The sequence below is a fragment of the Mustela nigripes genome, chromosome 1 (assembly GCF_022355385.1).
Source record: "Mustela nigripes isolate SB6536 chromosome 1, MUSNIG.SB6536, whole genome shotgun sequence".
Classification (NCBI taxonomy): domain Eukaryota; kingdom Metazoa; phylum Chordata; class Mammalia; order Carnivora; family Mustelidae; genus Mustela; species Mustela nigripes.
In genome coordinates this window covers 30,186,824-30,202,409 of record NC_081557.1, presented here as the reverse complement: position 1 = coordinate 30,202,409, position 15,586 = coordinate 30,186,824, and the positions used below count along the sequence as shown (strand labels likewise).

General features: G+C 37.3%; 1 protein-coding gene across 1 annotated transcript in view; it reads left to right on the top strand.

The window, feature by feature from the left end:
- Positions 1–15,586, top strand: part of SLC17A6 (solute carrier family 17 member 6) — a 44,741-nt gene that overhangs the window by 15,207 nt on the left and 13,948 nt on the right. The window contains exons 4-7 of the mRNA XM_059391313.1: positions 7,625–7,739; positions 8,799–8,886; positions 9,402–9,488; positions 12,685–12,827. Of these exons, the coding sequence (XP_059247296.1) occupies positions 7,625–7,739; positions 8,799–8,886; positions 9,402–9,488; positions 12,685–12,827 (433 nt within the window). The remainder of the gene's footprint in view (positions 1–7,624; positions 7,740–8,798; positions 8,887–9,401; positions 9,489–12,684; positions 12,828–15,586) is intronic.

The following is a 15,586-nucleotide window of genomic DNA, read 5'->3' as shown; positions in this document are numbered from 1 at the left end:
ACCTCAGGAAGGGAAGTTAAACTGCTCTAAAGTCTTCATACAAAAGTAACTGGGTGGTCATTTTTTTAAAAGATTTTATTTATGTATTTGACAGAGAAAGAGAGAGAGGGGGAGGACACACACAAGCAGGGAGAGCAGGAGAAGGAGAAGCCGACTCTTTGCTGAGCAGAGATCCCTATGCAGGACTCGATCCCAGGACCCTGAGATCATGACCTGAGCTGAAGGCAGACACTTAATTGACCAAGCCACCCAGGTGCCCCTGGGTGGTCATTTCTTAAGAGCATATCATGTATAAGGCATTCTGTAAGCATCATGGGGTTTGAAGAAGTGAAATAAAGACCTGGACTGTGTTCCCCACAAATCATGCTGGGGGGTAGGGGGGAATGAGCCCTTGAATTAAGTCTTATAAAAGAAATCTACAGTTGCTTGAAGGATATCTGAGAGAAAAGATTGGCCAAAAAAAGAGCTGTGTGTATGTGTGTGTGTGTGTGTGTGTATGTGTGTGTGTGGTGAGTAGGTATTAGGGATAAGGGTGGCAGTGTACCAAACACCAAGACACACATAATTCATTTGGACAAGGCTTTACATTTTTAAGAAATCTTTTGTTATCTGCCAGATATTTTAGATGGCTTGTGGAGGCACAGATTGAGAGCCCGATGCAGTTCAGTACACTCAGTATGCCTTCAGAATGGGACATAGAAATTTTACTCTATGTCTTCATGCACTTTACACTGATCGCATTTCTTTTCTTTTATTTTTTTTAAGATTGTTATTTATTTATTTATTTGAGATACTGAGCAAGAGAGAACACACATTGGGGATAAGGGCAGAGAGAGAGGGACAAGCAGACTCCTCACAGAATAGGAACACCGGGCTGGATTTAAGAACCCTGGGGTCATGACATGAGCCAAAGCCAGAAACTTAACTGACTGAGCCACCCAAGTGCCCCTAAGCTGCTAGAATTTCAAGATGACATGAACAGCTCTGAATCTGTTGTTATAGAAGCAACACTATTAGGGCACCTAGGTGGCTCAGTGGGTTAAAGCCTCTGCCTTTAGCAGGGAGCCTGCTTCCTCCTCTCTCTCTCTCTCTCTGCCTGTCCCTCAGCCTACTTGTGATCTCTGTCAGTCAAATAATAAATAAATTAAAAAAAAAAAAAGAAGCAATACTATTTAACCAGGGCAAAAGCATGCTGGGAAAACAAAAGGGCAAAGAATAAGAACTCTTTGAAAACTCTAATGACTATTGGGAAATTCCTGTATAATGATAGCCGATATTTATACAACACTTACTTTGAACCAGGTACTGTCCCTTTCATAACTGATTCATTTAATCTTCATGACAGTCCTTTGAAGTATGAAAACTTATTATTTCCATTTTACAAATGGAAAAAAAGTAAGGCTTAGAGAATTTAAGTAATAACAACTTGCCCAACATTATACTTAGAAAGAAATTAGTGCTGGAATTTGAATTCACATACCATAACCACAACTTTTAGTCTTAATATTATAGTATGCTGTTTATATGTCCCCAGGAGAAATATGGCAGCTGCTCAGGCAATTTGGCCAGTGAGGGCAGTCGAAATTAGGCCAGAGAACCTCACTTTGGATCTTGATCCAACCATCTAATTATAATTTGTGCTTTGTAAGGGATATTGCACCTTTTAGCAGGAGTTTCCATTCCATTCTTCCCCTTCCCTTCTATAAATAAAGGTAAATCCCCTTTTCCAGCTATGTCTACCACTGCCCATTTTAGGGTTGTCCCCAGTCCTGCCCCAGCTCTGTCCTTTCTGTGATGTCCTGGGGGAATATCTAGCATAGTACTGCTAAACCAAAGATTCCCAAGTCAGAAAAAGTAATACCAGCATCATCTGGAAACTGGTGAGAAATGCATATTCGTAGGCCCCACAAACCTCCTGAGCAAGAAGTTCTGGCACCCAGCAATCTGTGTTTGAACAAGCCCCTGCAGATGATGATTGTGAATGATGAAATCTGAACATCCCTGTACTGAACTATGTTATATTTTAGAACTTGTATTCCATACTTACTTTGATTTCTTCCGTTTCTCTTTAGAAAGCTAGACTTTGCTCATAAAAAGACAAAACTCTCCCTATATAAGCTTCACAATTAAACTACTTTGAAACCTAGGACAGGAGAAGAATCCTTTTTTTTTTTTTTTCACTCCTCATTGCTGCTATCATTGATTATTCAACATGTTTTTGTTTTCCCAAATGGTTGCCATTTTTATCTGCTGCTGATGGCACTGTATGAGTACTAGTTCTGCTGCCATTATAGTAGACTAGAGCTTAGCAGATAAGCATCTAGGATCTATAACCAGACCAAGTCAATACAAACCACAATTCTCCACTTAGTATCCATGTGACTGTAGCAAGATATTTAAACTCACTTGCACTTAGTTATTCTACCTATGAAATAAGGACAGCAGTAGCTGCATGCTGATACTATTATTAGCTTAAAATGAGAATCTAGAACAGTGACTGACATATGCTAACAATTCAATAACCATTGGTGATTTATTATTATTCCTAATTGACTGAATCACATTTATGGATTTATTTTTATGTGCAGGTGCCTTTGAAGTGCATCATTTTTAGTCTCACAGCAATCCTATGATGTGTAATAGATGAATAGCACCATTGTACAGATCCTAACACCATTTAAATGCTTAGGCTATCCCAGGCATTCTTCTAGATGCTTTACTTATAATAACACATAGGTTCTGCTTATAGCCCCATTTTGCAGACAAGGAATGAAGCATGGTTAGTTAAATAACTGCTCGTAATCACTCAAGTAATAGATAACAGAAATGAACTTCAAAGCCCAGCAGCCTAGCCTTAGACTCTTGATCATTACATGGCTCTGCCATTTTTCTAGGCAAGGAATCAGAAGCCTAGAGAAGTTAACTAACTTTCCAGTCACACAATTATTGAGCGATGAAACAATGGTCTTATGAAAATTTCTGTACCATATCTATGTCACTTCCCCCACCTCAACCACCATTAGTGACTTTGGTGCCTTGCTCATCTGAAAGCCAGCATCTCACCAAAATTTACATGGATCCTGATCACTTTCTGTCTCCTTGGGCTCCAGACCCCTCTCCCCTTAATTCTAGTAAGCTTTGTGATTACTTCATCTTAAGGGCTTCATCATTGTTTACCCTCTACAATCACTCCAAGTTGCATCGTCTCCAGGATGCCACGAAATTACAGACTCTGCTCCTCCCCTCTTTGTTTAATCTGTATTTCCTCACACCCTCCTCACACCTTCCTTGTTCATAATCTCACTCTCAATGGCCTACTTCTCTTACTTGGGGTACCAGGTACTACCATGTCCAGGCATTTTAAATACTGACCTAGTCTCTAATATAGAATGAAATCCCTTCCATTTTTGAACCTTTGCTGATCCATTTCCTCTTTTTGGAACTTCTTCCTTATTTTTTCTTTTTTTTTTTTAACGTTCATCTTCCAAGACCCAAGGTGAAAGTATCCCTGGGACGGGCTTGCTTCTTGGTCATCCCAGCTGGAATGGGAGGGAATCCCTTCTCTGGCTTTTTTTTCATTTGTACTCCTCTTCTGACCTTTGGATTAAGTTGTCTCCTGGCACTTGTCTCTCCCTTCCTTTCTCCTACGACACCCAGGACCATCTTTATCTTTCTCCTGAGTGCCTAATAGCATCATACCAGTGAAAGAGCACAGATTTTCATGTCTCAGAGTCCTGGATTCCAGTTTCCGCTTTACTTCTTGCTTTTGTCTTGCACAGTCATTGTCTCCAGTTTCCTATTTGTACACCGAGATGACTGTGTAGCTCAGAGAGTAGTTACGAGGATTGCATGAATTAATGTAGGTGGAGTGTGTATAGTAAGTGCTTGGCAAGTTTTAGTTCCGTATTCCTCCTCAGCACCATACCCTACTCTAAATATAGTCTCACAAAGAGTTGGAGTGTGAATGCATAAATGAATGTTGAATGAAGTGGCTGCTTTAATTTTGGCTGTGTGTAGCACAGCAAGAAAAAGTGTGAAGGCTTCCCATACTGGGCAAGAATTGGATAATCAGAATTTTAATTATCTGGGTATTGAGTTGGATAACAATGATATGAGATTTTAAAAAGAAGATGAGGTTCTAAAAAGTCTGAGGGATTTCATTTTTAAATAGAAAAAAAAAAGCCAGTGAGTTTTTATGATCCAATAGTAACTAATAATGAAAAAAGGGATAATTAAAAGAATTTAAGAACTTAAAAGTAGGAAGCATTTAGATATGTCACAAGATTATATAATTAGAAACACCATCCAGAGCAGGAGTGGAAAATGAACTTTGAAACGGATCTATTGGGATTTTCTCTCAGCAATAGTAGGGTGAGTTCAAATAGCTCTGTCAGAACTATTATTTAAATTTAAAGTTAGAATCTTGAAATGTATTACTAACTGCATTTGTGCATAATCAGATGAAAACTCTAGTAGTAAACCCCACTGGCTTTGGAGTTAGATTTGAACCAGGGTTCTTCTACTTGGAACTGAAGAACAACTTGTGCAAGTGTTTTCACTTATCTCAGGCTTAGTTTCTTCATCTATGAAACGGATGTATGAATCATATCCATCTCACTGGGTTGTGAAGTGGTTGTGGATTTTATGGCATGTGAGCTGTTAGCATGGGGTCTAGCAAGTTGAAGAAGCACTTACTAGATTGAGGTCCAACTCTAGTGGGCACTCAACGAACAGTTTATAATTGATTCAGTTCTACTGATGGGTGATTTTGTCGCCCAAGGGACCTTTCACAATTTTTGTGGATGTTTTTGGTTGTTACAGCTTGAGGGCAAATGCTACTGGCTTCTAACATGGAAAAGCCTCTAGATGTACAACGCCCAGGACAACATCCCACAACCAAGAATTAGTCATCCTGAAATAAAGTTGAATAGAGGTTCAGAAACCTGGAGCTGCAGAATGAGTAAAATTCATCTCCCTCTGTCAGATGCACGATTTTAAAACCCTTCAGAGAAAGTGATGGTTGAAAGTTATATTCATAGAAAATAAATGTCATGACACACGTATTAGATAAAACTAGATATAAACCTTTGGTTTTTTTTTTTTTTTTCCCCTCAAATCTGAGCATGCAAAATTATCACCTGGGTTTTTTATTAGAACACAGATTTTCAGACTTCACTCCCAGCAGAGTCTGATTTGGACCTCTGGTGTGAAAAATCTGCATTGTTAATAAGCTCTCCAGGGAATTCTGATGCAGCTGGTTCATGGACAACAGTTTAGAGGGATTCTTCTGAAGGGCTAAATGGGGCGGGCGCATACCTCATAGAAACACTTTCAAAAATCCTGAAGCTTTATGTAGCTCTGGTTCTCATTATCCTTAAAGCCTGAAGCAGAGTCAGTGTCTTTTCTTATCGAGGATCCCATTAGCAACATGGGATTCATCAACAGAAAATGTAGTCAGCACGAGTTTGGCAGTACCAGGCAGCCTACCCATACGACCAAAAATCCAATGTCATTTGCCCTTTCTGCTTTCATCCTCTCTGTTACACGGGTAACACTGCACTTGCAGAACAGTAGAGACGTATGTTCATCTCACCAGCTTTGGGAACGTGCACCATTCACCACTTGGTCCAGGAAACATGCCCCATACACTTTCTCCTATTAAAGGAGACCTCCAAAGTGTCCTGGGGTTTGCGTACAAGAACATACAGATTGCATTTTTAAGAGAGGTGAAAATTCTTTCGACGTAGAAGCAATGATTCATAAAAATGCATTTTAAGTCAATTTTTATAACAATCTTGAGTTCTTATTTATAAAGACAGGTTACGGAACCTTGCCTTTCTTTTTCTGAAAAAAAGTTAACGTCACTGGGTGTGTGGCGTCGTGATGGGAGTAATCATTTTTAGAAATTGGAAGTTTCTATTTTGTGACACATTTAGGAAATAGGTTATTCTTTGACTCAAGCCTAAAGATACCTATTCAGCAAACAGCACAGAGGCAGAATGGACCAAGATATTTACCTCCTGAGTGTCGACCTCAGTGGTGAGAAGCCACTGAGGACAGGCGGATATTGGGTTACATCAAGTAAACAAAAGTATTTGACCTGGTCTATGATTCATAGGAAAACAGCTGATCCCCTTCAGCTTTCACAGTCATTTCTCAGATTTCTGTAGCTGATTAATAATGATCAAGGCCCCGGGGCGCCTGGGTGGCTCAATGGGTTAAAGACTCTGCCTTTGGCTCAGGTCATGGTCTCAGGGTCCTGGGATAGAACCCAGCATTAGGCTCTCTGTTCAGCGGGGAGCCTGCTTCCCCCTCTCTCTCTGCCTGCCTCTCTGCCTACTTGTGATCTCTGTCTGTCGAATAAATAAATAAAATCTTAAAAAAAAAAAAAAAAACAATCAAGGCCCCTTTCAGAAACTTCGCTGTTTAACTCTTACACTTAAATGGACCCGCTGGAAGAATCGGAGCTTCTGTGAGGCAACAATCTTCACTGAATTCAAGGCTCAATGTTCAGCTGGAGAAAATGTGCAGAGGACACACAGCTTAGCTCATTAGAGATAGTGTGTCCCCAAACTTCTCCACAAGACGGTATTTCTAAAGTTCCTAAACTTCCCTAAAGGGAATATTTTCCTTACTTAGTATGAACATTATGGAAGATTTTTTTAAGAACAAAGTGGAATTTTTGCTTACAGGTGGAGGAAGGTATGAGCACTGAATTTTCAGCAATTCTTTTCTGAATTGTTGTGTGTAGCTAGAGGTATGCCTCAGACAGTACCCCCACTTACATACACAAAAAGGAAATAAAATATATATGTATATTAAATAATAGTTATTTTCATTACCAATACTTGTGCTGTCGGATCTGATCATGAGATTTCTTAGGGCATTTAAAATATAATTGCATTCATTAGATTTTTATGTACATGCAGCTTCTAGGGAAGTCTCAAACAGTTGTATAATGTGAGATATAGCTCCATTCAGGCGTTTGTTGCTTTTTTTGGCAACTTTTTAATGAGTATCTGCTATGTGTCAGGCACTGTGTTGTATTAGGGGTATAACAGTAGACTTGAAAAACAAGTCTTGCCCCAAAGCAGCTTACATTGTAGACTGAGATATCAACCCAAACTATCAACAATGATTTGATAAATATTTGCAATTTGTTTTTTTTTGTTTGTTTGTTTGTTTAAGATTTTATTTATTTGTTTGTCAGAGAGAGACCCAGAGCTCAAGCCAGGAGGAGTGGCAGGGAGAGGGAGAAGCAGGCTCCCTGGACTGAATCCCAGGCCCTGAGATCATGACCTGAGCGGAAGGCAGAGTCTTAACTGACTGAGCCACCCAGGTGTCCTAATATTTGCAATTTGTAATTAGATCTATGAAGAAAATAAATATAAGTACATATAACTGGATTTATTGAATCTTTTATTTCTTGTGCTTCAATAATGTAACATTTCAAGATAGTCCAAGTACTATTTGTAGTAACTAACTTACCAAGTAAAGAATATATTTCTTTCAGGAAACAAAACAAAACAAAACAAAACAAAACAAAACAAAACAAAAACTACCTTAAAATTGCCTTTAACCTGACCTGAGAAATTTAGAGCCGTTAACTCCTGCTCTTTTTCAGGGTTTTTGGAGCTGCCATACTTCTTACCTCTACTCTGAATATGCTAATCCCATCAGCAGCCAGAGTGCATTATGGGTGTGTCATCTTTGTCCGGATACTGCAGGGGCTTGTTGAGGTATGGAACCCCAGGAGGGCGCCCTCTTAAGGTTGGCGTGTTAATCAGAACCAACAGATTATCTTGGACTCGATCTACAAATGAACATTTTATAAGGTTGTGTCTACATACTATGCTTCAAAAATTGGAAAATTTAGATATACAGATATTTTGTGTTTAATTAATGCTAAAGTACGACTGTGACTGTTTGCCTCCCCTTCTCTAGAATTAAGTGGTGTTAAAGAAATGTTTAGTGACTATTTGACTGGGGGTGGGGGAGAAGAACAGGCACTTTGGTTAATGTGTTGTAAGGAAAATTTTTGAGTCTGTCCTTTGCTGGTGACAACCCTGAATTAATACTTTTTGGGAGATTTATACCAAATCCTTGTTGGACTTGAATCACGATTTGAGTTTTCACTAAAATATTTCATTGATTATATTCTTTGGGAATGTAACTCTAATGATTGACTTTTAAAAACTTCAGATTGGCCTACCTATTGCTCTTCTCTTCTCCTGAAATATAGTGGGAGTAGATAAATCAGATAAAGTGTTAAGCACTGAAAACATTCTCCATTCTCTCCAAAAAGAAAGAGAAGATTGGTAGGATAAAAATGTATAAAATGAGTAATTATTTTATAAGTCTTATGTTCTAGACACTACTTTCGGGAAGTGTGAGCTTCACGGATCTAGCTTTAGCTTCCTCTGTATGGATTCCTTATATTTGGGAATCACTGTGTTTAATGCCTCACAAAAAGGCCTCCCACATTTCTTAAACTATTCAGAGTTCCAGATGAATGGAGTAATAGAGGGTCTTTTCTTTTGCCTTCATCAGAAGGGACAGAGGTAGAAGGAAGACTCGAAGGGCATGGAGAATTTGGACAGGTCACTAAAAAGAAAGCCATGTCTTACCCAATGTGAACTGAAAATTTTAAAAGTGGAATTTTAGGGAATAAGCAAAGATCTATGAGTAGCAGTTTTTCCTAATGCCTTGGGCCCATTCTGAGGAGACAATGTCAGAGAAGGGAATGTGCTTGTTTTTCAGTGACCCTTTAATGGTGATATACATCTTCCCCACCACAGGGTGTCACCTACCCAGCATGTCATGGGATATGGAGTAAATGGGCTCCTCCTCTAGAGAGGAGTAGATTGGCAACAACTTCCTTTTGCGGTGAGTCCTGCATGCAGACAGTTATGGTGGGTAAAAGTTCAGGAACAACTTGGTTAAGACCTGGAAGGGGATAAAGCTCACCTCTAAAATCATTTGGAGGGTGTGTGTGTGTATGTACATGAGGAAAGGTTTTTGACCACCATTTCAATTTCTTTAATTCTTTTTAGTCTTCTTAAATCCTCTGTTTCCTCTGGGTTCATCCATTTTATCTAAGTTTTCCAATATATTCATGAATAATTTTTGTAATAGTCTTTTAAATTTATTTTTTTATTATAGTGTTATTATTTTTAGATATCTTTTGTGTCTTGGGATAAGTAGGTCACATCTGCTTATGTAGTCCTGTGTCACTGGCTATATATATAGACATATATATGTATTTGGAGATAGAGAGGTATGAGTGTACATGCACCTGAGTGTGCAAGAGTGTTTGTGACAGTCTACCAAGAGACATGAGATGAAGTCAAGAATTCCTATTTCTTTCACTTACCTATCTCCCATTCTTCCTTTTATTTTAGGTTCATATGCTGGAGCTGTAATTGCAATGCCTTTAGCTGGTATTCTTGTGCAGTATACTGGTTGGTCTTCAGTATTCTATGTCTATGGTATGTTGCATACTACACAGTAAAGTTGAAAGACATGGGTGTAAACTAAAATGGTGAGGTAGATCACTGAATATACTACTGCATTCACTCACATTTTTTTTTTCCATTAAGAATCCTTTCCTCATATTTTGAGAAGATTAAGGATAATGTTCTATCATTATGATTCTCCCTACCTTGTTATTTATTGTTTTAAAAATACAAGTACATTGTTGGTGGAAACTTTATGAAATATTTCATATATTGTCCTTGATTATGGAAAAAAATAAATTAGTTCTTGATTCAAAGCCAGTTAAGAGGAAAGAGCTAGGCAGCACATACTTCTCTTTCTTTGCTGCTGTTTTCTCGGCTGACTCTGCCTCCTCAAGACTGAACAGGGATGGGAAGCTGGCAGGAGATAGCAGTGCTAAGGCAACAGTTCACTTTTGCGACAAATTATTAACAGTCTCCTGCGGCAACCTCACATTTTAGTCCTTGTTACTCCAGGATGAAATGAGATGAAGCCCTCAGACAGAAATAAAAAAGGACAAGAAGTCTTAAGTCTAAAGTCCCTTTTTGTTCACTTTCTAACTAGAACCAGAAAGCTTATCACTTGAGTCTCTCTTTAGGATAGAGTCTCTCTATAGAGTCTCTCTTTAGGAGACTTTTTTTTTTTTTTTTTTTGCCATGAGAAAAAAGAAATATAAGAGAGCTGGATTCCAACTGATGTCACTGATTTTTTTTTTTAAAGATTTTATTTATTTATTTGTCAAAGAGTGAGAGAGAGAGAAAGCCCAAGCGGGCAGAGTGGGTGGCAGGCTCCCCACTGAGCAAGGAGCCCGATATGGGAGTCGATTCCAGGACCCTGGAATCATGACCTAAGCTGAAGGCAGAGGCTTAAACAACTGAGCCACCCAGGCGTCCCATGATGTCATTGATTAATACCATCTTTGGACATGGGCAGGAGAATGTGAAATATTAAGGACATCATGAGGTAGAACTGAACAGTATATGGCTGCTTCCAAATTCAGCATGATCCACCCCCATTTCAAAATGTTCTCATCAGAGCGAATTCTTATGTTTGCAGAATATTATTAAATATGCTTTATAGCAGGAGCTCTTATTCTGGTTCAAAAGCCATAGATAGGTTTTAGATTCATGAACGTCCTAAAGGACAAGCCATGCATACCTTTGTACATTTTTTTTCCTGGGGAGATGTTTTTCTTAGATTTTAATCCATATCTTTCATTAGATTTTAGAGTCCATAATTCAAAGAAGTTGAAAGCAAATGTGTATAGGGTATATAGTACAAGTTGGGATGCCCGGACATTAAATCTTCTGATTTGTCCCTTAATTGAATCCATTACGTGATTGAAAATATGATGTGACTGTAAAGTAAGTATATTAATTTCCAGGGGTGTCTGGGTGGCTCAGTCGATGAAGCATCCCACTCTTGGTTTTGGCACATGTCACTGTCTCAAGGTCATGAGATCAGCAGCCTCAGGCTTCCTGCTCAGGGCGGACTCTGCTTCCCCCACCCTTCCTCTGCCCCTTCCCCTGCTCATGTGCCTGGCACGTGCACATGCTCTCTCTCTCTCTCTCTCTTTCTCAAAATAAATAAATCTTTTTTTTTAAAAGAATATTAATTTACACAAAGCACTCATGAAAATCAATCTCATTATTTCAAGTTGTATCTCATTTAATAGCTATCATTGAATGATACAACGTTTAAATATTAGATAATCTGAAAATATCACAGCCCCATAGTACTCGCTTAGTTACTGTGTATAACAAAAATTAGGTCTTTGAGCCTCGTGTTCAATATTAATATTTCAAAAATTAATAAGATAAGACCTGTATAGTGCCTTATGTTAAAGGAAGATAATGCATATATAGCAATTAGCTGAATGTCCGGCACTTCAGATGCATTCAGTTGGCGGTGATGATAATTACTACTGGATTACAAGAGCTTTCATTTATTGAGTGCTTATTTTGTGCCATTCACCATGCTAGTTGCTTCATGCATTATCTCCTTTAACTGTACTTTGCCACAATCTCATAGAAAAGAAATTGTCTCGTTTTAGAGTGGAGGTCCACAGAGAGTCAGTCATTGATCGGAGCATGTTACTAGTAAGAGACACAGCCAGGATTTGAATATGAGAGAGCCATATTCCATAACCACTATACTATACCAAATTTTCACACACCATCTAACTCCCATTTGTGTTTGCTGTCATGTTTGGTAACGAAAAGGAGCGTGGCCCGTGAAAATCTGTGGTATTAAGAAATAATTCTTAGAGATTGAACAAGCAAGAAAAAAGTATTATAGAGATCAGGAGCATTTAGACTGTTACCCAAGGGATAAAGAACAGTAGAAGCCAAAAATGACATGACTAGCCTCTGGGAAACCGGAATGAATCACTTGAAATACTTTCTTTTATTAATACTTTAGATTTACATTTGACAGTAAGGGCATGTGTTAATGGAGTGTTAAATAAAGAAAAGGATGCAAAAAAATTGTAAACAGTCTTTTGTGTTAGAGTTTATAGCTTTCATTTGCCCAGAGCGACCAATAGGTAATATTATGTACTAAAAATAATAATGTACATTGTCACATAAAGTGTTAAATGATACTACATTAATTACAGAAGTCCCGCACCCCCCTGCCTTTTTTATGAATGGTAGCCACCCAAGCTAAAATAATCTAGATTTTATTTAATAATCTCTTTACTAGATCTGGAAGTGCTAACAAGAAAGGGAAATGAGTACTTCTGTTTTTGTGGAAATACAGACCACTCTAATATAGCCAAGGAAGGCAAATAAAAAAACAATCCTCCCTTATAAAATTCTTTGAAGACAGGAATTCTGTCTTGTTCACCATGTTTCTCTCACTTAGCAGAGTGCCTGGAATAGTAAAGGCAGTAAATGTTCATTGGATGTCTGAACATATCCCAAACCACACTATTCAATAATTATCCAATGCTGTGTCTCAGCCTTATTGGAGACAAAGAGATAAAACTACAGGACCAGCCTTCAGGAAGCTTGGAGTTTAGTGGCATCAACATGAGAAGAACTGAATTGGAGAAGCATAAACTCCAATTCCCATCCTAGAGAATGGGTTTATCATGAGATTCCTACAGTTTTATTCCAGCAAATGATAGTTAAATGGGGGTATTTATGATAGACTTTTGATTTTCTTCTTCTGACCCCTTCCTTGCAGGAAGCTTTGGAATGGTCTGGTACATGTTTTGGCTTTTGGTGTCTTATGAGAGTCCTGCAAAGCATCCTACTATTACAGATGAAGAACGTAGGTACATTGAAGAAAGCATTGGAGAGAGTGCAAATCTTTTAGGTGCAATGGAAGTAAGGACTTTATTATGGTGTACATTCCTGTTTTTATTCTTCATCTCACCTCCCTTTGACCAACCAAACCACTTTCTGAGTCCCTATTCAACAAAACCAATTTGGTGTCAATCATGATTGTTTTCTTTCTTCCATCCATACTTTCTGACTTAGGAATAATTGTTACTTCTCCCATCTATAATTCTTTTTTTTTTCTTTATCTTTCTTAATGATTTTCAAATTTTCCCTGGACTATGGCAATGACTGTAAACCTAAATAAGTTTTTATAAATGTTCAAATAGCTCATAATTTAAACAAATTCAACAAATATTTGTTAATTTCAGATTGTAGGAAATGCCAGATCACCCAACACAATCATGAAAAGGGCTATTTTTTGTGTATTGAATTGTCTAAATCTAGGTTTTACACATGTGAATTTATACTATAAGTGGTTAAAGAAATCCAAAATCATTAGTAAGTCAGTAATAGCTGACATAAAAATATTTTTAATGTAATATAATATTGTTATTGATAAAGTCTTATTTTCAGGATTATTTTTATGAAGATAAAGTATCATAAAAAATATAACATGGACCCCTTTTCTGATTCTAATTTGATTTCTTGCATGGGCTCTGTGGAGAGAGAAAATGCAGCTCTGTATCAATAATGCAAATCTTTTAGTCTGTGTGACATTAATATATCATAAATATTAATTAATACCCATTTGTTACTATTAAAAATTGGGAAGCAAAACTAATGTATTTAGACAGCCTCAGAAATTCAGCACCTAAACAGTAACTCAATTTCCTTATGCTGAGAGCTGGAAGGTAGAGAACCAGTGTCTCCTATAAATTATGCTTCTCTTTCTTTTGAAGTCTCCTCCCCTCTTTCTAATTAAGTTTCAGTCCAGCTGTAATTCTCTACTTCATTATTAGAGGAGGTCTGTCTTTGACATTCCAGCCTAGGTAAAAAAGGTCTATCTATCACCCACTATTGTTGAGGCCTTTAATGAATAAGAAAAATCCCATACTGGATATCATTCAGAAGTGAAACTTCAGTACTTAAAAACAAATTCTTGCACTCTGGACTGGCATAGAACTTCCTCCTGCCTGTTTCCATCTGTAAATGGACAAATGGTCCATTTATATAATATTTTCCAAACATAGTATTTTTTCCAAACATAATATTCCACTTCTTACTGAAGTTTGATACTTTCCTATAGCTTCAAATCAAAATTAAAAATTAATTATATTTTGGTCATTGTACTTACGGTTATTTTGAAATTTTTATTGTGAAAATTTCCATATACAGCAAAACAGAGAGAATAGTAATAGCACTGCAGACATGCCAGTGTTGTCAACACTTTGCCTTATTTATTTCACTTTTCTTATTGCTGAATGATTTCAAAGGAAATGAGAACTCATTTCCTTTGAAATTTTAGCACAAATACTTCACATGCATCTCTAGAAAACTAAAAATACTTCTTCACAATTAAGTACTATTATTATATCTAAACAATGAAGAATAATTCCCTAACATTACCTAATACCTAGATCATATTCCGATTTCTAATACCCAGTCCAAATTCGAATATCTAGTCTATTATCATATGTCCTTTGTGGCTATTTCTTTGGAGTCTGTATCTAATTAAGAAGTGCACATTGCAGCTGACTGTAATACCTTTTAAATATTTTTTCTTAAAAAAAATTAAATTTAACCTGTATACAGAAAAACACATCAATCATAAGTGAACAACTTGCTTCATTTTTGTAAGCCATACACACATGTGAAGCAAGCAGCCAGGTCAGTAAGTAGACTGTTATCAGGATACTATAAGCCCTCCTATGACCCCAAACAATTTTATAAGATATAAAATTAGATGCTTCTATCTCATATTTGATGAAGTGTTTTACAACCTGAAGAATAAATTTCTTAGTAGAGATGATCCAGATACGAATAATAGAAACACTTTCCCAGCAGGAAAAAGTTATTTACTTTTAATAATATTCTGAAGTTACTTCTTACACTAACATAACACCACAATGCTGACATCCCTGTATTGAACAATTTTCATTTTCTGTGAAATAAATATATTTATCTGGCATTATCTTCCCAAAGTATATAGGGTTTTAAAAATACAAATTTTCAACCCAGCTATGATATTGTCACTGGATATTTTCATTCAAAACCACAGTATTCATTATATGTTATTAGGAGATGCTTTTGGTTTGGTTTGATTTTTCTTTTTTGTCATGTGTATTTGTGATCGCGACGATATAGCTTCTTACTATATTACTGTTAAAGTGACCTTGAAATGCTTAATTAGAGGAGTTAGAGTCACAGCCAATACTAGCAGTTATGCGGCTCTCCATCCAGGAATAATTACCAAATCTGTGTAAAAAATGTTTGTCTCCCCTTTTACTAATTTGGCCAGGTTAATGATCCCAAGCTAGCATTAAGTGGAGTTATTTCAGGCTACTCTGACTTCACCGAACAGTATTTTGACATTCAAAATAAAGTCACTGAGGAAGTGAGAATATGAGAGACACTTTTGGGTCTAAAAATGTTAGACCCAAGACTAAAAATGTGAGTCTTAGGGGAAGATAATTGCTTCATATTTGGGCATATATAGAATCTTTGAGTACACTAGATATAATTTCTAAATGGGTATCATAAGCGAAGCCAATCCCCTGTAGGTGGCTAATTTTGAATGTTTTGAATGTCATAAATAACTAGGTATGATGTGTCCATGGTCTGTGCTGGGTAGCTACATACTTCAA